At 32.8% G+C, this 23,245-nt stretch overlaps 1 protein-coding gene across 1 annotated transcript; it reads left to right on the plus strand.

Annotated features, from left to right (window-relative positions):
• Positions 1-2,601: 2,601 nt before the first annotated feature.
• LOC106791610 (histone-lysine N-methyltransferase trithorax) lies at positions 2,602-15,276 on the plus strand. Its single transcript, XM_014757362.1, has 10 exons — positions 2,602-3,310; positions 3,916-5,359; positions 5,440-6,006; positions 6,103-6,539; positions 6,613-6,774; positions 6,855-7,250; positions 7,337-13,824; positions 13,942-14,104; positions 14,411-14,557; positions 14,685-15,276. The coding sequence occupies exons 1-10, from the start codon at positions 3,146-3,148 to the stop codon at positions 14,856-14,858; spliced, it is 10,143 nt and encodes a 3,380-aa protein (XP_014612848.1). The 5' UTR covers positions 2,602-3,145; the 3' UTR covers positions 14,859-15,276.
• The last annotated feature ends 7,969 nt before the right edge of the window (positions 15,277-23,245 follow it).

A 23,245-nucleotide genomic window follows, 5' to 3' on the forward strand; every position in this document is an offset into this window, starting at 1 on the left:
TCAAAAAGGATGACGATGTCAAGGATGCTGCGAGGGGTGGGGGGAGGGGGGTGGGGACGTTATAAGCGTAATCGATTTGTCTTATACAACGCGCATCTAAACATCCTCTTCTATACGTGTATATGTATATAATACACGTAATATGTGTGTTGTATACACCGTGTAAATATATATGTGTGTGTGTTTATAGAAGCTATAAAAAGGTCCAATAATTACTTCGCTTGATATTATTATTTGCCCTTGAATTCTAAAGACGAAACAAAAAATAATTCGCTGCATATTATTACAAGCTTTAGGGGTGTGTGGGAGGGGGGTTATACTAATCGTAATAAAGTAATTAAAAGAAAAAAAGGGAACAAAAAAAATTAGCACGAGAGTTAGAGAGAGAGAGAGTGAGAGGGGGGGGGGGTTAGGGAGAAACAAAACAAGGGAAGAAAAGAAAAGAATGAAAAATCCAAAAAAAAAAAAAAGAAAAAGAAAAGAAAGAGGTGCTTTAATCTTCCAACGTTTTCACTCCCACTTTTCTCCGAGCATTATTACCCCGGTATCCACTTTCTCTCGTTGAAGGTACAAAGCTGATATCGAGATAAAAGAGAATATGCAACAAGCGATTTCTTTGAAACACGACTTTTAAACTATTACACATGCATCCAATGTATACGTATTTACGTGCATAAATACCTGTATATGTGTGTGTATATATATATATATATATAATATGTACATATATATGATCTCTTGATGGAGGACGTTCTACAGGATTATGGAAGTAATATGTACCCCACGTACGAGCTCTTATACTTTAATAACAAGAGGAATCATCAACGAGACCGTCCATTAAAGATAAGTGCACGTGTATGTGCATACGTGTATACGTGTCGAGTATAATATTCATCCTGTGGCAAAAAATTAGTGCGAATGACCGCAGACAAGTGCGTTTATTGGTCCAACACACACCTCGAAAACGTCTCTCTGTTTACTTCTCTTCCTACCCCCCCCGCCTCTCTCTCCTCCTCTTTCTCTTTCTCTCTCCCTTTTTATCTTTTTTATTTTCTTTCATTCTTTCTTTCTTTCGTTCTTTTTCATTCTCACAACAGTCAGACGGATGAAGAGACATATTAACTCTTTCACGACCGGTAATATGGCTCTAAAGTCATTTTAACACATTTTTGACCATTAACAAATATATTTTCTTTTTATTTGCATAATGCAAATATCGTAAGTGGAAAATGTTTAATTATAAAACTGTGAATTAATTAACACAATGGATTTAATGTAAATGAAAATTACAAATTTCACATTAACTTTATAATTTAGTTTTATTTGACATACATTAAAATTATTTATATATATATTTGAAAAAATATAAAATATTGACGAATTTTTGTAACTAACTATCACACTGTCATGATTACCGATGTTTTTGTATGTCGAGTTATAATTAAATTAAAAAATAACACGTAGAAAGAGCATATATGATTGTATACGATCAGCTGTTGAGCGCTCGTTAACAAACAAAATAGAAAAATAAAAATGTCGTAGTTTTTAATATTGACAAAAATGGGTATCATACATGATAGATACTTGACAAATATATAATATAGTTTAATGATCATCTATATATATGTTTTTAGTTAAACTTAAGTTACTTCTTTTTCCTCTCGTACTTTATCCAATACACGTACCACTTCGATGGTACGCACGAACATGGATATATATAAGAGATATTATTAATCTGTAAAAGTGTGTTCGTGATCTTGGCGTGTCTTCCCTCTTTCTCTTCCTTTTTTCTCCCTCCCTCCCTCTCTTTCTCTCTCTTTCCCTCTGTTTGTATATCTATCTCTGTTACTGTCTTATGCACTCTTCGAATGGTGCAACCGTTCAAGTCCCATGCGTCTTATTATTCTTCTAGGATCGCACGCTCCGATCTATACGATTAAGAAACGCGAGTCAATGCACTGGTACAAGGAGAGAATGCAATGCAAAAAGAAAAAAAAAAAAAAAAGAAAAGAAAATAAAAAATATGTAAGGGCAGATCTTCTAGCTTCATTACATCCTCTCTCTAGCTGACCAATTTCAACGAACACGATCGATACCAAACCCGGCCAACTGTTTCGAATTGTATGATCGATACAGATAAACATTTTCATCGTCATCGTTCAATTGACTAAACAATCGTATTTCCTGTATGTAATCAAATTTTCTTTTTACCTTTTTTTTTTCTTTACTTTTTATTTATTTTTTAAATATCGCACGATATATATTTTATCGAATTTAATAATAAGAAAATTATAAATTTGTTACTAGATTTTTTTTTTTCAAATATTCAATCATTGATAATTATTCGTCTATGTAAGTATTCGTGATAAAATATGAAACTTAAGCGTTATACAGTTTTGTTTTCTTTTAATTTATTAATGGATAATGTATGTATGTATGTATATATATATATATATATATATATATTGAGTGATGTTTTAAACAATATTTAATCTACGGCTATATTGAAAATATATATTATTTAGTCAAATATTAAACAATCATGAATTTCTCTTATATTCGGATTCATTGAAAATTGTTTGCTTTTTGAATTAATTAGGTAAAGTGCACGAACGACACGATAGTTCCGTCGCGTTGACGATAGGCGGCACTGCAGGTAGATTAAATGAGAGTTCGCCCTACGATGCAACGTCATACTCTGTCTCTTTTCAATGCAGTCTAGGGTTCTTTGCAGAGTTTATGAGAAATATTTCGGAATTAATTAGAAAAAACTTACATTAGAAACATTAAAGGACGATCAAATTGAAGGATAATCATCGATCGACGCCGAATAAATTGTATATCCTAGAAAATTTTCATTCTTTCAGGTTGTTTATACGTACGCGATTTGACAGTTCGCAGGAAACATTAAATGAGACATATTTCGTCTTAGTACTAGTAAGTTTATGGTCCAACAGTACGCGCGTATTTCGCGGTCATTGACGAATTTGTCCGAACGTAACCGATGATTAACGAAGGTTGCAAATATTCGTGTGTGTTAAATATTCGTTGGTGTTCAGTTGAGGTACCTCGGCTGGGCAAAATCACGTAAAATGGAAACAGAATTTCGTTGTGGGGTTGAGGTTGATCGTTGAAAAGTGTGAACATGGGAAGGTCCAAGTTTCCGGGGAAGCCGCCGAAAACGGTGACCAGGAAACGGATTAAAGTTCTCGGTCAGCCTGAGACTGTCCAAAACGATTCGGTAACCGTCGCCGAGAACATCTACTACGGACTTTCCCTGTTCAATGAAACATTTGGTGACAACGAGAAGGTAAATTCACTGTTTTAACTTAATCAGGATATTTGCCGATCGTTCCATTGTAATTACCGACCTTAGAATTCATCGCATTTGACACTTACCATAGCGTTCGCATCGTCAGCGTCCTATCAAACGCATACGGCGTTTATATTTCATCCTCGGATAAAATTCCAATATTCGACTGTGTAATGAAGGTTAATGTTTTAGAAAGGAGTTACGGCCTCGAAGTGCTAAAGTGTTTGTCGCGTACACTGATATATTACTATCATAGAAAGTGTCAATGACTCGGTAAAAGATCCTTCATCCAGACAGTTCACAAATTGTTTTGTGTTTCCAAAGTAAATCCTCTAAATTTCATTTCTATTATTTTGTTATATTTATTATCTATTTTTTTCCCTTTCTTCCTATTTCTTTTTTGTACTTTTTTATTTCTTCTTTTCTTCTTCTTCTTCTTCTTCTTCTTCTTTCTATCTAACATATTACATATTTAATTAAATGTCAAAACGCATTGTTTATCTTAACTTGCATACGCTCAGTCGATGATTGTTAATTTCTTAGACGACTGAATGTGTATCGCATTATATTTTTTCGTTTTAGATTATTATTGTTTTTTCCAGGAACATCCGCCATTCCATGGTTTTAGCACTAAAGAGGCTAATCTTTCTGTGTCTTACATAAAAACGCAGCAACATGGTACAGAAACTACAAATAATAAAAATCCTTCCGTCAAGGTTAAAAATCATGTTTTACAATCTAGCTCTAATAAAGATATTACCAATGTCAAAAATTCTTCTTCCACGGATATGGAAAATAATATAGAAAAATTATGCGATACTAATACAGAATCAAATGAAAATGTTAAGAAAGATTTAACTATATCGGATTGTAAAAAGACTACTAAGATTCATAAACCTAAAACTCGAAGAAATTGCAATAATATCAAATTTTCAAATTTTATTAAAACTCCAGTATTGAAATCGGTGAATGCTATCCTAGACCAACATCAACGTACTAGGCAACTACGTAATAGTACTGCTAAAAGATTATTACAAAGAGCAAAATCTAATAGTAGCAATGTACGTAATACAATAGTACAGTCTGGTGATAAGTCCAATACCGTAAGAAAATTTATATTACCTATACGCAGTGCGCATTCTTCGAGAGTTATAAAACCTAATAAACGATTCATAGAAGAATTAGAAGATATTTCTGGTACAGAGCATAATGAAAATGATATTAATGTACATGTTAAAAAAGCTAGATTTGCTGTTAACAAATTAAACAATCAAGAATCAAAGTCGAAAGAGGAAAGTGGTGTTGATTTATTAAATACTAAATTAAAAGTTGATGAGATTAAAAGTAAGAGTAAAAAAATTGTTCAGCGTACAATTTCGGATAGCCAAATTACGAGTCAAACGACGAAAACTTCAACAAAATCTTCTGATACGAGGCAAGACGTACAAGTATCTAAACCTATTGTTAAAGAAGTTAAAAAAAATAATAACACATCTGCTAAGGTAAAACTAACAAACAGCTTGTCTAATGAATCGGATGCTAAACAAGATAGCTCAGAAAATACAAGTGGAACTGTGCAGAGCCCTAAGTCAACCATCTCCAGAAACAATAAACAGACATCTGTTCCTACTAAAGTTCTTCCTGATATTAATGTTCCAAATTATGAGTCTTCCAGAGTTCAAACAAGATCGGGAACTCAGTGTGAAGTATTCAACGATACGAATATTCAAAACAATATACAAGATAATACAAAATTAACAGAAAATAATAGTACAGAAAAACAGTGTTGTTTAAATAAAGATGACAAGACAGTCGAGAGTAACTCGGATAACTTTGATACCGAAAGTACTTTATCTGAAAGTGGAAGTGATCACAGTAATCATACAGAAGATGAACAATCCGAATGGTCGGGAATAAAGTTGAATGGTGGAAAAGTTATTTTAAGAAAAGCAAGATTAAAATTGGATAACAAATGTGTCGGTGGAACAGAAGGCCCATTTTCTGTAACCAGTACTAATAATAATTCCAATGGAAGCACAAACCTAGGTATTTCGAGATTATTATTACATTGTTAATAAGGTCTTTGTATCTATACTTTTATGTATTATTTCCTTATTCGATTACAGGGTTGACAGGAACCATAAAATGTGGTGTTTGCGGAGCTGTACGTTTTTATAGATTCGTCAAGCAAGCAAGGAAGTTTGGAATTCACAGTTGTGAATCTTGTCGTAAATTTATTAGTAAAATGATTAAACGACAAGGTTGTGCTAAATCTACAAATAGTCCTCTTCCTTTTCTTCAATGTCACAAAGGCGATGGATTGTGTCTTGTACCACCTGTTGTTAGAAGTCATCAATGGAATCTCATGCGCTGTGTTTATAAAGCTAGATGTCCAGCTTGTTGGTTAAAAATGTGTCTCAAGTGTTATAATATACCTGCTACATTGAGATCTGGTTTGAATTCCATGTTACCGCCTATAATGCGAGATCCTTTAAGTACATCAGCATTATTAGGTCAAGATGAAAGCGATTGTCAAGGACAAAAATCGTCACCTTGCAAAATAAGCTGGCCGGCGGAAGATAGTCTAGAGAAAAACTTATTCAAGTCTGCAATGAGTTGGAAGAATATTGAATTAGGTCAAAAAACTGCTTATCAGGGTACAGGTGGTTTTCTTTATACAAAACTTGAAAAATGTAAGGAAATATATTATTCAGTGTTTTTTAAATAATCAAGTTCTTTAAATTTGTCTTTAAAAACTTCAAATTCATTGATAAACTTGTTAATTGCAGTTGATGCTGTAATGAGTACATCGCCAAGTAAAAAGAGAAGAAAGCATAATCGAATTAAAGTGCGGAAGAAAATAAAAAATCCTATACTTCCTTCGCCGCAGATAAATCACCGTCCACAACCTCTTAGGCAAAAACTTGAATTGAAAGGACCAAGAGTAAAGCATGTTTGTCGGAGTGCAAGCGTTGCTCTTGGACAACCAATAGCAACTTTTCCTTCTTTGGATAGTAAAGAAGAGTCTGAAAATAATAGCCCTAGTCTGAAGACAGCTACGAAACAAACTAATGTGATTGATAAGAAAAACGATAATACGAAAGAAAAAGAAGTCTGTAAGGATAATGATGAAAATAATCAGAATACAAATATTATTACGGTACAACAATCTTATTCGAAAAAGGGAAAATCGCAGCAAAATATCTCAATCTCTAATCTTTCAATGGTAAACACATTTAACTTCTATCATCTAAAGAAATCTTGATGCATATATTAAATAGAAACATTTTAACTTACAGATTTCAAAAACCAATCTTGAAACATCACACACAGTATCTATAGACTTCTGGGAGCAATACGATCCTGCAGAAGTTGGAGCTAAAGGTTTTGCTCTTATTGGTTCGGAATTATTTTATGTTCCTGCCATTTGTTTCCTTTGTGGGAGTGCCGGGAAAGAACCAGTATGTATAAAACATTCAATTAATATGTTATTTAATGTGTTATATAGTGCAATGTTCTTTTATGCATTCATTTGTTCCAGTTAATTTACTGTCAATGTTGTTGCGAACCATATCACGCTTTTTGTTTGGAACCCAGTGATTGGAGTATTTGTTCTCAACCAAATTGGTGCTGTCCAAGGTGTACAATATGTCAATCCTGCCATTTAAGATTTGGTCCAAAATTATCTTGCATTCGTTGTCGTCAGTCATTTCATCACACGTGTCTTTTAAAATCTGGTATCAGTTCTAGACTTTATAGTCCGGATAGACCTTATGTGTGTCAAAGTTGCATCAAGTGTAAAAGTTGTGGTAGCGAAGGTGTAAACGTTCACGTAGGCAATTTACCCTTATGTTCTATGTGCTTTAAATTGAGGCAACAAGGAAACTATTGCCCATTATGTCAAAAATGTTACAATGAAAATGATTTCGATACTAAAGTAAGTATTATAAGTAAATTCAAATTGCGAGTGAATCGTTACTTTTTTTTTTTCTCAATTATAAATGATTAAAAATATATTTTCAGATGATGGAGTGCAGTGAATGTTCTTGCTGGGTACACGCTCGTTGCGAAGGTCTCTCCGATGAGAAGTATCAGATTCTTAGTTATCTTCCAGATTCCATTGAGTTTACCTGTCAGCAATGTTCTGACAATCCAAACTCTGTTTGGAAAAATGCAGTTGAAGCAGAACTCAAAGCTGGATTCATTGGTGTAATTAAATCATTGAGTAAGAATCGGAAGGCTTGTGCCGCATTAAAGTGGAGTCCTAAAAAAGAATGTTTTTGTAAATCCATTTCAACCATTAAGAAAATAGATCTTCCTGAAGAAAAGGCTGCTGAAATAAATGGTACAAATAATAAAGAGATTACTACATCGGATGAATCTGATGACGTAACTGGGAGTGCAGAACATAGTTCGGTTTCCAGTTTGAAATCTGATTTATCAAACAAATCTGAATTGGAAGAACAACCAATGGAAGGATCAACGAGAAAAGGCTTGCGTCGTCTTCGACAAAAGTTTCACTTGAAAGAATGTACTGTAAGGGTGAAGAATTGTATTCCTAAAGATACACCAGAAATTGATAAAAAAGATCCAATTCGTAATCAGGAATCTACTAATGAGAAATTAAGTGAAGTTACAGACTGTCATTGTATGGAACAACAAATTATCGTGAGACCATCGCCCACGTTAATGACTGTAAAACAAAAAGTTAATAATAACGAGTATAAATCGTTGGCCCAATTTCACGCAGACATGGAGCATGTAATTAACCGTACTGATATTAAAGATTTGATAGATGCATATCACGAAACTTTACAAGAAGTATTTCCATGGTTTGTACCGAAAAATTCTAAAGCTGATCATAAGATTGGTGGCGTACCGACTCCGATTATAGATACTGATGAAAATAATGATTCGTTGATACCAAAACCGGACGATTCTATGGTGAATACAAACAAAGAAGAAATAGTAAAAGGTTCTAAAGCTGTTGTAGCAAAACCATTGAATTCATATAACACTCATCAAGAAGATAGCAGGTCGTGCTGTTTGTGTAAAGGATTAGGTGATGGTCAAGAAACGAAGGAAGGCAGACTTCTATACTGTGGCCAAAATGAATGGGTCCATGCAAATTGTGCATTATGGTCGAATGAAGTATTTGAAGAAATTGATGGTTCCCTGCAAAACGTTCACAGTGCTATTTCAAGAGGACGTTTACTTCGTTGCAGTGAATGTGGTAAAAAAGGAGCGAGCATAGGATGTTGCGCAAAAAATTGTAACAACACTTTCCATTATCCTTGTGCAAGAAACATAGGTCTTGCTTTTAATGATGACAAAACAGTATTTTGCTTTTTGCATTTAAACAACTCGACGCATAAACCGCTGCATAATGAAGCTGATTTTAGTTTAAAAAGACCAGTATACGTGGAACTCGATCGTAAGAAGAAAAAATATGTGGAACCAAATAAAGTTAAAGTGATGATCGGTTCGTTAATAATTGATTGCCTAGGAACGATAGTACCAGAATTTTCTGATACAGTTGAAAAAATAATACCTTGCGATTATAAATGTTCAAGACTATACTGGTCCACTGTAAATCCATTTAAAATTGTAAGATATTATATTAGAACGTACGTGCAAGTATTTGTGCCAGAAGTATCGGCTGATTTAGAAAATAACATTACCATTGATCATTCCAAAGAGCAAAGGAAGGAAGATCTGTCAATAGATAAACATAAAGTTGAATATTTAGCTGTAAAACAAACTTTGGATGCATTATTGGACACCGTATGTAGTAAAGAAGTCGATGAAAATTTAGCTGAACAAAATAACACAGATTTGTTACCTCCTGAATTAGAAGAAGCTATTTTTGAGGATTTACCCCATGATTTGTTGGATGGAATTTCGATGCAAGATATTTTTCCGAAAATGACGATTGAAGATTTTTTAACAATGGATTTAAAAAATGATGGTACTTTCACTAACGATTTATTTAAAGATGATATGTTACCTTCTGAAGTAGCAGAATCGTCTAAACCTGTAGAAAATAAAATTTCAAAAATGGATCCCTCCTTATTGGAATTAGGAACGCATAACGATTTGTGGGTACATTTAGAAGCAAAAACTTCTGTTCAAGATTTTATGGATGATTTATTTAATTCTAAAAGTCAAAAACGTGGTGGTAGAGAATTAAAACGTTCCAAATCAGAAGTAATATCAAATAATTCATTAATAGTTGGAGGCCCGAGGCATCATCAGAGATCTTGCAGTCTTACTTGGAGTTGCAAATTGGACAATACTTATGGTCCTAGTATAAAAAGAAGAAAATTACCTAGAAACGCAGCAGGAAAATCTACTGAAACTAGCGTAATGGTACTTGATGCACAAAATGAACATACGTCTATGATTCATGAATTGCGAATTCCTGAAAGTATAATGGTTACTGTAGGTAGAGCAAATACTCCTAATATTATATCTGATTCGGTACGAGAAATAAAATATTGTATCGAGGATTCGAGTGGTATCAATCGTCATGTCTTACCTTCGAGGGAAGATGGAAAAGAACATAAAAGACTCTTTTGGCATACGAGACAACAGCCTCGTATATTACAGGTAGATGGTTCTGCTGATCCAAGTAGCGCTAGCGAATGTAGTTCTCCTGAATATAATATAGAAGATAAAACATCTTTGGAAAGATCTGAACACTTATCGATTCCTCAATTGGATGGTATCAACGACGAATCTTCATGTGATGATAGCGAATGGATCTTATCCAAGGAAAAAGATTTAAATTTGTTTATACATCCTACAAATGTACAAAATTCACGAAGAATTTTTGGTCTTCTCAGGTCACATTTATCTCATAATGATATACGAAAAGAAAACGACAAAGATCATTTTTCTCATATTTCAAAATCTATGCAGCATAAAACGAATTTTTTCAAAGGTAAAGATCTTAAATTAAATTTACAAATTCCACAATTAGATGGAGCTGATGATGTTTCTAGCGACGATGAATGTATATCTCCTAAACATAATGAGAATGAAATAACTAATGTGATTCCACATTATAATCCACCAATCGATCACACTGAAAAACCTGTAACCTGTGAAAGATGTCGTTGCACGTACAGAACGCAAGATAGTTATAATAGACATCTAATTAACTGTGATATTATGATTACAAGCGATAGTGATTCTGAAATAATGGATAATAAACTAGCTTCTCCAGATTCTAGATTTTCTCCAAATATTGGATCGGTATCTCCACAATTTATAACTCTTTCTCCATCAGAAGGGCATACACTTTCATCAGAATATACTGAAATACAAGCTACATCACCTATAGAAGCTTCTGTACCATCGCCCCATCCAGGAATTCAAATAGAACCAATTGCTCAAGCAATTATTACACCGCAATTACATACTCGCGCTACCGTAGAAACTGTTCATCAAACAGTATTAACGTCTAATGACATGATTGTGCAGACTCAATACACTAGAACAACAGCGACATTACCAAATGCCACAGTATTACCTCAAGAAAGTACTGTTCAGATAACAGAAATAACAGACCCTCCAACAATTTCCAATGATTCTTGTATCACACAAACTTTGGTAAATATGCCAATAAGTTCTCCAGATAGTGCAAGTTCTCAAAGCGTTCCAAGTCCGCAAATATCGCCAACTTTTTCATCTACTGGCGTACAAACAGCAACAAATGATGGATCATTAACTAATATTCAAATATCAAGAGTAACAAAATCAAAATCGCCTCGTGCTGCTAGACCTCGTGCAAAAAACATCAAATCCCATGTTATAAAAAATTCCGTACAGTCTCATAACGGACCTACTAGACTTCAACCAATGCAGGCTAGTACTCCTGTAATTCAGTTGCAACAAGCTCAAAGACCTAATGGCCCAACAGTAATCTTGCAACAAGTTCCTTCGCCGAGTATTATGTCTGCATATGTTGAAACTCTACAACAACAAACTGGACAAAATTTGCAATATATAACTGCAATCAGTGGCCAACATGAAACTGGATATAAACCACAATTTATAACAACTAATCAGTTAGTTCCGGGTACATACATACAAACACCATCCGATAATTTACTGGCGTTGCAAAATGGAGGAATATCAATATTACCAAGTGTACAAATTGCACAGACCCAACCAACAGTTTTGGGAACTATCATACAACAACAACCAAGTGCAATACAATGCGGAGTAATATCATCTGAACAGTTATTATTGAGTTCTACTCCAACATTAGAAATGTTTACAGATTCAACAGGAAGTATGTTTGTTTCTAATCAACCCATGTATTATGGTTTAGAAACAATAGTGAGCAATACTGTAATGTCTTCGAGTCAATTCATGACTGGAGCAGTACCTCAAGTCTTAGCAAGCAGTTATCAGACAACAACGCAAGTTTTTCAAGCTTCTAAGCTTATGGAACCTATTGTAGATGTTCAATCTGTTTCTGGAGTACCCACTGTAACAGCAGTGGAAGCAGTACCGAACATACCAGGTGTACCTAATGTAACGGGATTGCCTACTGTGCCGAGTGTACCTACAGTACCTGCTGTACCTAGCATACCTAGCATACCTAGCGTATCTAGTGTACCTAGCATACCTAGTGTACCTAGTGTACCCAGTGTACTGAGTGCACCTACCGCACCTAGCGTAGCTACTGTACCTAATATGCCTAGTTTACCAAATGCATCAAATGTACAAGCCATGGGGAATGTACCTAGCGTATCGGCGGTAACTGGTGTACCTGGTGGTTATGTCGTGGTCAGTCAGCATACACCAGTACTAGATACTGTTGTAACACCACAAATCAATATTCCTGCTTCTATCGAACAAAATTTTGCTTCTATCGCATGTAATTCTATATCGCCGTCACCCTGTAGGACAGTAGTAGAAGCACTAGCAGATCCAGTGCAAATATCAGATGTATGTTCGTCTGAAACTCCTATTACGATTACACCAAGAATAACATCGCCTCCTAAACCCTTACAACAGACAATGCCAACTATTCCAAGAGTTGCTGTTCGTCCAAGTCCCGCTTCACATCCAGGCATACAATTAAATTGTGGATCATGGAAGATTACTGAACAAAAAGAAACGACATCGTTCGATACGGAACAAATTATTAGTAACAGTGTCAGACCATATTTTGATTCAAAACATGTATCAGAAAATACCAGCATGATAAAGGCTAGCATATCATCTAAAATACTGCCCTTACCTAATCATTGCATAACACAAAGGAATATAATTGTAAATAAATTGAATCATGATGTAAATAATGTGCATAATAGTTATAGCAGTAATGTATCAAATTCTAATGGTATCAATGTAAGCACGAGTAGTAATCCAGTTGTAACTAGTTGTAATCTTCAAAATAAAATAACAATGTCTATGAGCAATGTACCAACGAGCAGACCCATGAATAGGGTCTTGCCAATGCAAGCTGTTACACCGAAACAAGATCTTATCAAACCTGTAGAAAAAGACGAAATCGTTATGGAAGAACCAACCAAACCTATTATAAAGCCACCTATTGAACTAACAAATGCAGAATCTAAGAAACAGATCATTGAAAGCATCGTTCCAATAAAAAAATCTGAAAACGAAGTTAACAGTATAACGGAAACACAGAAATTGAGCACAGAAACAGTAGAAAAAGTTAAAGATAATCTCAAATTGGAACTCGATAAAGAGAAATTACATAGCACGTCGTTAAAGATCGTATTGCAAAAGCAATTACAAGATGGTTCCTACAAGATTAGGCACAATATGAAAGCAATAACGCAAAATAAAAAATCCCCGCAAGTAACATCAGTAGAGATATTACCGACAAAGCAAGTACCGCAAATAACGTCCTTACAACTTTTACCGATTAAAACATTTACGTTGAAAACGAATAAGATAGATGAAAAAGTTAAAAGTATAGATAACAAAGTGAATGTATTGAAGAAAAGTCCTCCAGTTGCCGTGAAAAAGCCTAGAATAATCACAAAGTCGATGAAACTTCCTCAGAAAGAAACTCCGAATCCACAAACACAGAAAAGTTGTTCAAAAGGCCCAAATCTGATGTACGAAATCAAATCTCAGGATGGATTTACGCATACTGCATCTTCGATGTCCGAGGTATGGGATATGGTTTTCCAAGCTGTGCAAAATGCTCGAAAGGCTCATAATTTGCCTCCTTTACCGCATAATCCTCTTTCTGAAAATCTTGGATTAGAAAATAATGCGACAGTATATCTAGTCGAGCAGTTACCAGGTGTCAATAGATGTACTAAATATAAACCCAAATTTCATAACTTGACACCAGCAATATCCAGCGAAACGGATAATGATCTTTTAGCAGCATGTGATAATGGTGCAGCTCGCGCGGAACCATTTAAAGGTAGAAAAGTGCATGACATGTTTAGTTGGTTGGCATCAAGGCATAGGCAGCAACCAAAAATGATTGCTATCTCGGAAGCAGAATCAAGGTAATAATAATGCAAATATGTTTCATTTTATTTACCTCAAATTCGTCGTGATTCCATGTATATGTAAGAGTTTTCAATATGTACGCTCACATTTAAATACAAATTTTATTTATATAGACGGGTAACGAGCACAAATTTACCAATGGCGATGCGCTTTAGGATACTCAAAGAAACATCTAAAGAATCCGTTGGAGTGTACCATTCCCACATACACGGAAGAGGTCTTTTCTGTTTGAGAGACATCGAGGCTGGAGAAATGGTCATTGAGTATGCAGGAGAGGTAAATGAATATAAACAATTATTTTCTACATAACACATATTATACAGGATGATTCGCATAATTTGCATACCTTAAATAACTTTTAAATTATACTTCTAATGAACAAATCGTTAAATACAAAATTTGCATGTTTTCAAGCAGAGACAAATGACGGCATATCAGCTTTTCTTGTAAATAGAGAAGAGTTTTAAAAAAATGTTCAAATTCTAAATAAATAAATGACAAAAACGGCGTGGACTTATTGGACGCTTACTGACTAACTCTACATGCTAATAAATATATAACATTAAAATGATTTGCTTATAGGTAATTCGTGCATCCTTGACGGACAAGCGAGAGAAATACTATGACAGTAAAAATATCGGATGTTACATGTTCAAAATTGACGATCATCTAGTTGTGGATGCCACAATGAAAGGAAATGCAGCAAGGTTCATTAATCACTCATGCGAGGTATATACTTTAATCTTATTCTTATGAATCAAACCATATATATATATATATGAATGGAAATAATTTGATTTCATTTCGGAATATGAAATAATAAAACATAGATACAATTTATAAATTTATATTACAGCCAAATTGTTATTCAAGAGTGGTAGACATCCTAGGTAAAAAACATATTTTAATCTTTGCACTCCGACGCATCGTTCAAGGAGAAGAATTAACGTACGACTACAAATTTCCATTTGAGGATATCAAGATACCATGTACCTGTGGTTCCCGCAGGTGTCGCAAGTACCTCAACTGAGATTATGTATAAAAATTACGCAAACAAACAACCATGATATAGAAAGAGACAGAGAATGAGATAGAAAGAGATAGAAAGAAAGAGAGAGAGAGAGAGAGAGAGAGAGGAGAGATAAAGATAAAGATAAAGATAAAGATAAGAGAAAGAAAGAGAAATATGTGCTATAATTACGCGCGCTTTGAATATAGAATTCATTTTATTGAAGGTTATTCATTTGAACGTCAAACTATTTTCAGAGAATAGCAGCTTTTTATTACTACAAAGAGAAAGTAGATATGCGCTATGAGATTGATTTAGAGGGCCAGCTACAGAGTGTGAAAAATGGCGTTTACGACAATGTTACTTTAGACAACTACGTTCGGTAGTTGATTTAAGGACTATACTTATAGCAATAAATGATTCAACGTGTCCCGCTTTCATACCTAAAGAGTCTTGCGTGTTGGAAAACACTTGAGACTCTTGAAAGTGTTATATTATTCACGCCTGTGCTTTTCTGCACGATTTAGGCTTTACACATTGTCTATTATTGAGGCTTAAGTGTACAAGTTGTCGTACACTTTACACTAAATGTAAGTCTTTTTAATCATCATTTAATCGTCTTACGTGTGTTTTTATTACACAGATATCTGAATGTGATTATAACGATTATTCAAGTATATAACATTTTTCGATTTTCCTCTAGAACGAATCGGACCAAGCTAAAAAAGATAGTGTATCATCGATGTACTGTTTGTAGGAGATGCACCATACATTTTTTAACAGCACAACGTACATGACAATTCGAACTTGTTTCCCGAATCAAGAAAGAAATGCGATTAATATATTCGTGTATTATACGTAACTACGAGAAGAGGATCGAGGGTAACTTAACAAAGAATTTTAAAGTGACTGTTTTAAACACAGCAGATAAATAATCTCTAAAAATTGAAATTTAAATGCATATTTAAAATAGCGTGAGCGACGTTATATATATATATATATATTCTTCTTTTATTATTTTATTTAAATTTTTCTGTTTTTCTTTTCTTTTTTTTTTCTTTCTTGTTTTTCTATTTTGTTTTATCTTTGCTTTGTTTTTAATTTTGTTTAATTATCTTTCCTTTTGTCTTTTGTAAATTTCAATTTAGTGTACAGTGTATGATTAACTTTATGACCTCCCGTGTCTGTTGTAGGGCCGCGGATTTCAAATATTCTCTTGTAAATTATGTAATTGTAGAGTAGATATCATCTTAATGTAAGTAAAAAAAAAAAAAAAAAGAATCGCATAAGCCGTTTTAAATGAAATTAGGATCGTAATTATTAAGGAGAGAGAGATACAGAATGGCAAGAAAAGACAGTACCCTATTGTGGGATACTGTTTGGAGATGTACCTACTTTGGCAGACATTGATAATTGATACTTTTAAGTCTTTCTAGTAGTCGTAGAAAGACCCGATGATGGGAATCTCGTTTAACGAGTTATTTACAGTTTTAATTGCTTTTTTATCGTAAGAAAACAACAACAACTATTATTGTACGCGCAATATCATTTTAATGTCTTTTCCGCAGAGTTTTAAATAACGCATCTACATGTATTGTGCTTCCACCTTTTCAACGATATACATATATATTGTAAATCCTATTGATTTATTTTGTGATATATCGATGAACGCAAAGCTAAGATAAATAAGCAGGTAGAAGCAACTTTATTTTACAGATGCTTGATAGAAGTATTATGATATTTCTAGATTATTCTATAGTCATTTTTAATGTGAAAGTGATTTTATTCACTTAATCAAAGCTTATCCGACACACATAACGTACACATACATACACATATATACACGCACGTATACATATATACATAAACATATGCATAAATATCTCTTTATATATATATATACACATCATACATACATACATACATACATAATAATTATGTTCGCAATGTATGTACACGATCACGGTGGTTCTTTATTAATAAGCATTACTAGAATACATCTAGCAAATATTTCTGCAATGTTTTCCCATAGTGGGGAAAAAAGAAAAGAAGGAGAAAAGAAATGAAGAAAGAAAGAAAGATTGAAAAGAAAGAAAAAAAAAAAGAAATGTTAAATGTGTAGCGTGTCCTTCATGGGAACGTATTTCATATTTTTACGGACACTCTTCCGTAGAATCACTTCTTATATCGCGAAACGCAATTTTGCCTTACCTTTAACGTACCTACGCTTTAACCCGGTGATACATTTAGATACGTCCCAATTACTCGGATTCAAGCTTTGAGAATCGCAAATGCATTATATTATAACGATGCATCCATTATAATGCGTAAAAGAAAGTATTTTAGTGTGCGATCAATCAATTTCTGCCGAGGTGTGGTAGTCCCTTATATTTGGTGCTCTCGTGGACACCGTTAAGTGCACTTTTTCATGAAAAAAATGGCCTAGAGTAAGAGATATAGTAGGATGCAGTGGAAGTGTTTGATAATAAATAATAAGAAATACGTTATATGATGAATACCGATCGCGAATTATTTAATGAAGTAATATAAAGGATAAATAAAAACGGCAGGAGCATTATTTCTATCGAACGAATAATGTAATAAGCCGCGTTAACATTCTAATCGGCCTGGTTTGGTACAAAATGTGTATGCTGAGTTGTAAAAAGTTTATAAAAAAAAAAAAAACAAGGTAAAAAATGGGAACTAGTTCTGGTCACGAGAAATTTCCTTTCTTTTATGTATTTTTTTTTTCTCTGTTTTTATATTATTTTTCTTTTTCTTTTTCCTCTTTTAATTTTATCTCGTTTTAGATATTCTGAACTTGTGTTGTTTTCCTTTACTTTTTTCTTTTGTTTCTCTTCTTTTTAACAAAAAAAAAAAACAAAAAAAAGAAAAATATTGTAATTAACGATAATTAAATAATTATTATTGGGAGATGATGAATATTGTTAATATAATGATAATTAATTTTAATCTGTAAAGAAAAGGTAATACGCCATAAGGAAGGTACATTACTTGAAAATATAATAGCAATGTTAGATATTTTATTGATATTTATTGATTACGCGCTGGAGTGGTTCTAAGGGGGGAGGGACGGGGAGATTAATGAGCGAGAGGGTGGGTCGGGGTGGGAAGGAGGGATAGAGGGATATTAAAAGAGAAAACGAAAACATTAACAATAACGAAAATATTAAAAAATTAAAGGAATGTCGTGTGAGATTTTCGAAACGGTGCACATGATGGACTAGGAACCTAGCATTCAACGGATTTGCGGATCAATCATTTTACAGGACAAGGAAGATGCGTTTTTTTCGTTCGAGTAAAGCCTCATTAATCGTTACTTAAAAATCGTAACCAAAATTAATAATATACTCGGTATTTTGAAGTACGTGAGCGCAGAGAAAGATAAAAAGAGAGAGAGAGAGAGAGAGAACGCAGAGAAAATTTATAACAAAATAACAAAGTAAATAAAAAAAAGACAAAATAATGCGTACTTCAGAATTCCACCTTTTGTGCGTCGCTCTACCCACGGTGATCGTTATAAAAAAAAATAGAAAAAAAAAAGAAAAATGAAACAAAGAAAAAGGAGAAAAAGAAAAGAAAGAAAAAGAAAAAGAAACATGAACAAAAATAATAAAAAGTATGGACTATGTACTGTCTGGTTATATGACTACTCATAGATATATAGTCATGTACGAAACATGCTGTATTTTCCAATTATTTTTTTATTTACAATATTTCGTAAGATATATAAATACGCTCCGAAAAGGAAATGGATAAGAAAAAAAGAAAAAAAAGAAGAAGAAGTAACAAAGTAGTTTTAACGGTTGTGCGTCTCTTTAAATATGAAAAACAAAAAAGAAAAAAAGAAAGAAGAGGAAGTAGTAGAAGAAAAAGAAAAAGAAGAAGAAGAAGAAGAAGAAGTTAATAAAAATCACATCATTTTTTTTTCCTATACCTCCCCTCGGTAAATTCGATTTATTTACATATGAATATCTATCTGGTTTACCTTTTCTTTTTTTTTTTTTTTTTATCATACACGCATCCATGAATCATGCATACGTGCATAACATGCATACACACACAACACCACGTAATCTGTAATTTTGTCAACTGCGCTCCTATGTATGTATTTTCTAATCTGTTAACGCAGAAGAGTATAGACGTGCTTCTTTTTTAGTATTATACTTTACGCTCTTGTTATTATCATTAATATTAATTAATTAATTACCATTACTTATTATAATTCTATGGATAAAAAGCATAATACATCACCGAGTCACCGATCCTTAGGCACACACATTGTCGTTTTATTTTTTTTATTTTATTAATATCTTTCTTTTTCCAGACCCCCTCTCCCTCCCTCCCCGAAACAACCTCACCCCCTTATACCTATTCGAGCGGCCGGCAAATTTGAAATATATATATATATATTTATATGTATATGTATATTATACTGAACGAATTGTATTTGAAGATATGCAAGATATTGCTAAATTGTGATTGTAAAATTATTAATTGCATTATATTATTACACGACGTTGCCGACATTTTAGCCTAATGTTTTTTTTTTCACGTTTTATATACATTTATTTTTATTTCTATTTTTTGTTTCTTGATTTCTTTTTTTTTTCTTTTTTTCTTTTTTTCTTTTTTTTTTATCTCTTATCTTTTCATTTCCATTACTTTCCTTCTTCAAACTAATTCGAAGTCACATCCGGGAGCTCTCTCTTTTACAAATACGAGGAGCTTTTTTCATCTCTTCGCATATTTTCTGTTAAAGTATAACAAAAAAAAAAAAGAAAAAGAAAAAGAAAAAACCTTTGAGGAGTATTTAATAAGAGAGACTAAGGAATTCAAATCGAAATATAAAACGCTTCTTAAACCATGTATAAAAGAAAAAGGAAAAAGAAAAAAAATACTATATAATTATTATCTAACGTTTAAACGAAAATGTAGAAAATTTGAACGTCGTAGTTGTTTAAAAGAAAGAGAGAGAGAAAGAAAAAGAAAGTGTGTGAGAGAGAGAAAGGGAGAGAGAGTGAGAGAGAGAGAGAGAGAGAGAGAGAGTGAGTAAATAAAAGAAAGAAAGAAAGAAAAAAAAAATACCAGAATAATATTAAGGACGAACTGAACGATAGATAAAGCGGAACGAAAAGAAAATTGATGAGAAAAAAAAAACCATTGTCTGTGATTATCAGTCATAATAATCTTTAGGTCGACATATTTTTTAGAGAATATTTTTTAGGGAAAATTACAAAATTTATGATATACCCCTATTATTGATACGATATTCGATTGGACATGCTACGCATAAACTATTAAAAAGTAAACAAAACAAAAGAGAAAAAAAAACAAAAAAAAAAATTGAAACTGTAAAAGAGTTGCTAACTGTTTAATAGAGTTATGGACTAGTTGAGATATCGATGGCTGTTGTAAAATATTCAGTGTTTGGACAAATAATTATTGAAAACTATTTATAGCTACTAATTATCGAGGTATAATGATACTATTATTATATCGCATGTTGTGTAGTAGCATTTTTATCCCCTCATGCGTTTAACATTTATTATTCGAAAGAGAAATATAAATACGTATTTAGGAGAATCGCAGAAAATAATAATAATAATAATAATAATAATAATAATGTGTAAGACAAGAGAAAAGAGAAATAATAATAATAATAATAATAAAAAATAAAAAATAAAAAGAAAATAAAATCGATCACGTCGTGTATATATATATATATATGTGTGTGTGTGTGTGCATATATATATATATATATATACATACAGATAGTAAAATCGTGTGGAATCGATATTCGCAAAAAGAAAAAATAAAGTAAAGTAAAAAAAGAACAAATAATTGTAATAAAAAAAGGAAGAAGAAGAAGAAGAAAAGAAGTAATTAAACGAAAAAGACATGTTCGTACGAAGATAGCCTATGGAAAATCGAAACAGGCACACGTGATACTTCCTTCTTCATTTGCATATTATAAATCTTTTATTATTATCATTAGTATTATTATTATTATTATTATTATTACTATTATTATTATTATTATTATTATTATTATTATTATGATTATGATTATTATGGTTACAATTATGATTATTATTATGACTATTATTATTATCATCATCGATAATATAAATCCATCTACTCGTCGTAGAAAAGAAAGGAATGAAGGAAGGAAAGAAAGAAAGAAAGAAAGTAGGAAAGAATGAATGAACGAATGAAAGAGAGAGAGAGAGAGAGAGAGAGAGTATAGGGAAGAGAAAAAAGATATAATGAAATAAAAATAATAATAATAATAATAATAATAATAATAAAATAAAAATAAAAATAAAAAATAAAAAATAAAAATAAAAAAAATACAACTAAAAACCTATATGAAATAATCTTAAAATAATCTCTCTACATTTTAACCAGGAACGTTGGAGTCGCGAAATCCGCGCTCATATAAAACGCTCATAGCCGCTTTTGTCACGACACACACACACACACATATACACACCGCGCTCGCGCTTGCGCGCGCACGCACACTTCAATAAGAAGAAGAAAAAGAAGAAGAAGAAGAAGAAGTGGAAGAGACATACAGACACGTTTTGTAAAAACTAAATGTTTTGTTAGTATTATATAATAAGAAATTAAGAAAATAAAAGCGCAAAACTCTTCAAAAAAAAAAAAACAAAAAGAAAAAAAATAAACTATCCTATCGTTTTCTATTCTTCAAATTATTTAAAAATTACGATATATAATGACACAATAATTATAATTATCTGAAAAATAATAGAAAAGAATTACCCTCTTTAACTAGAATATCAAAATAAATTGGAATAAGCGCGCGTGTTAAAAGGAGAGAAAGAGAAAAGGGATGATGCATATTTTCTTTTCTTTTCTTTTCTTCTCTCTTTATCTCCCTCCCACCCTCTATCGTTTTCTCTACTATTTCTTTTTTGTTCTTTTACTTTTGTTCCAGAGAACGACGCGCCTAACGTAACCTCCGATGCGTTTCTTTTTTATCTTGCGTGAAATCAGTGCGCCCGTGCTCCTTTTTTTTTTTTTTCTTCCATTTCTTTTACAAAGGAACGGAGAGGAGAAAAAAAAAAGGAAAAAAATGTTATAGAGAGAGAGTAAGTGAGAGAGAAGTGGGGGGTGAGGATAAGGGTGTGTGTGAGAGAGAGAGAGAAAAAAAAAATAATAAGATAAAGAAAAAGAAAGAAACGAAGGAGAATGGATGAAGAATGGAAAAGAAACGTACCGGTGAAGAGAATCGTCCTATCTGAAAAGTTCGAGAAGGATAAAGAAGGGCCACTTCAATACATATATATATATATATATATTAATATAGTATAATATATATCTCGCTTTTTAAATATCGCAAACGTCGCTGTGCCCAATTAGTTTAACGCGCAAAGCGCCGATCTTATCTCTTTTGTTCGTTCCCACGAGTGTGAGTGGCTCGTTCGCGAATGATGAGCCCAGAACAACGCACGTGTACTACTCGTTATATCTATACACGCCACTTCTCTTTCTCTCTTTTTTTTTTTTTTTATATATATATATATATATTTTTTTTCTCTTTTTATTTTCCCTTTTTATTTCTTCTTTTTTCTTTCTTTCTTATTCTTTTTTTTTTTTTGTGTCTACACACGCGTGAGAATTTGCTCCACAATTTGAATACGTATTCGGTTTCCATATGCGTTTATATATCTTTGTATATTATATATATATATTATGTGTGTGTATGTATGTAGATATGAAGTTGTGTTTGTGTATTATACACGAACTGTCGATGATTCACCTCTCCTCGTCCTCCTCCTCTTTCTTCTCCTGTTCCTACTTATTCTTCTTCTGCTACCTCACCTCTTCCTCCTCCTGCTCCTCCTCTTAGCTGCTACCTTCGTGATTAGAACGAAAAACCTCGTTTCTTCGAAAGTTGAGTTTCTACGCTTGCTTAACAGGAAACGTGTTTATTACGACGAGTAAGAGTATTCAATAGTTTTGCGTATATGTATATGTTCTGCTGTTATCTGTCTCTGTGTACGTGTTTGTTTGTGCATGCTGCTGATGCTCCAGTACGTATGCAAGTAACGAAAACCGCGCTTCTTTTAACTTTCAAACGAACCGACTAATTTTCCCGCGCACCCATTCTCTCTCTCTTTCTGTTTCTCTCTTATTCTGTTCGATGTCAGGTTGCAGCTGGTCTTTCGTTATGTTTTATTGTTAGTGAGAAATTCAAACGATATTATTGGCAAGGATAAAACGTTTAAAACTTGGATTAATACGATTATAAGGAAATAAATCAACGCAATATATATAGATATATATATGTAAGTACAAACGATCGCATTCGAGTTTTATTCCAATTGTTATTCAAAAAAATCTACTTTCCAAGGCATTTA

The sequence above is a fragment of the Polistes canadensis genome, unplaced genomic scaffold, assembly GCF_001313835.1.
Source record: "Polistes canadensis isolate GaletaPanama2010 unplaced genomic scaffold, ASM131383v1 scaffold_325, whole genome shotgun sequence".
In the NCBI taxonomy this organism is placed as follows: Eukaryota; Metazoa; Arthropoda; class Insecta; order Hymenoptera; family Vespidae; genus Polistes; species Polistes canadensis.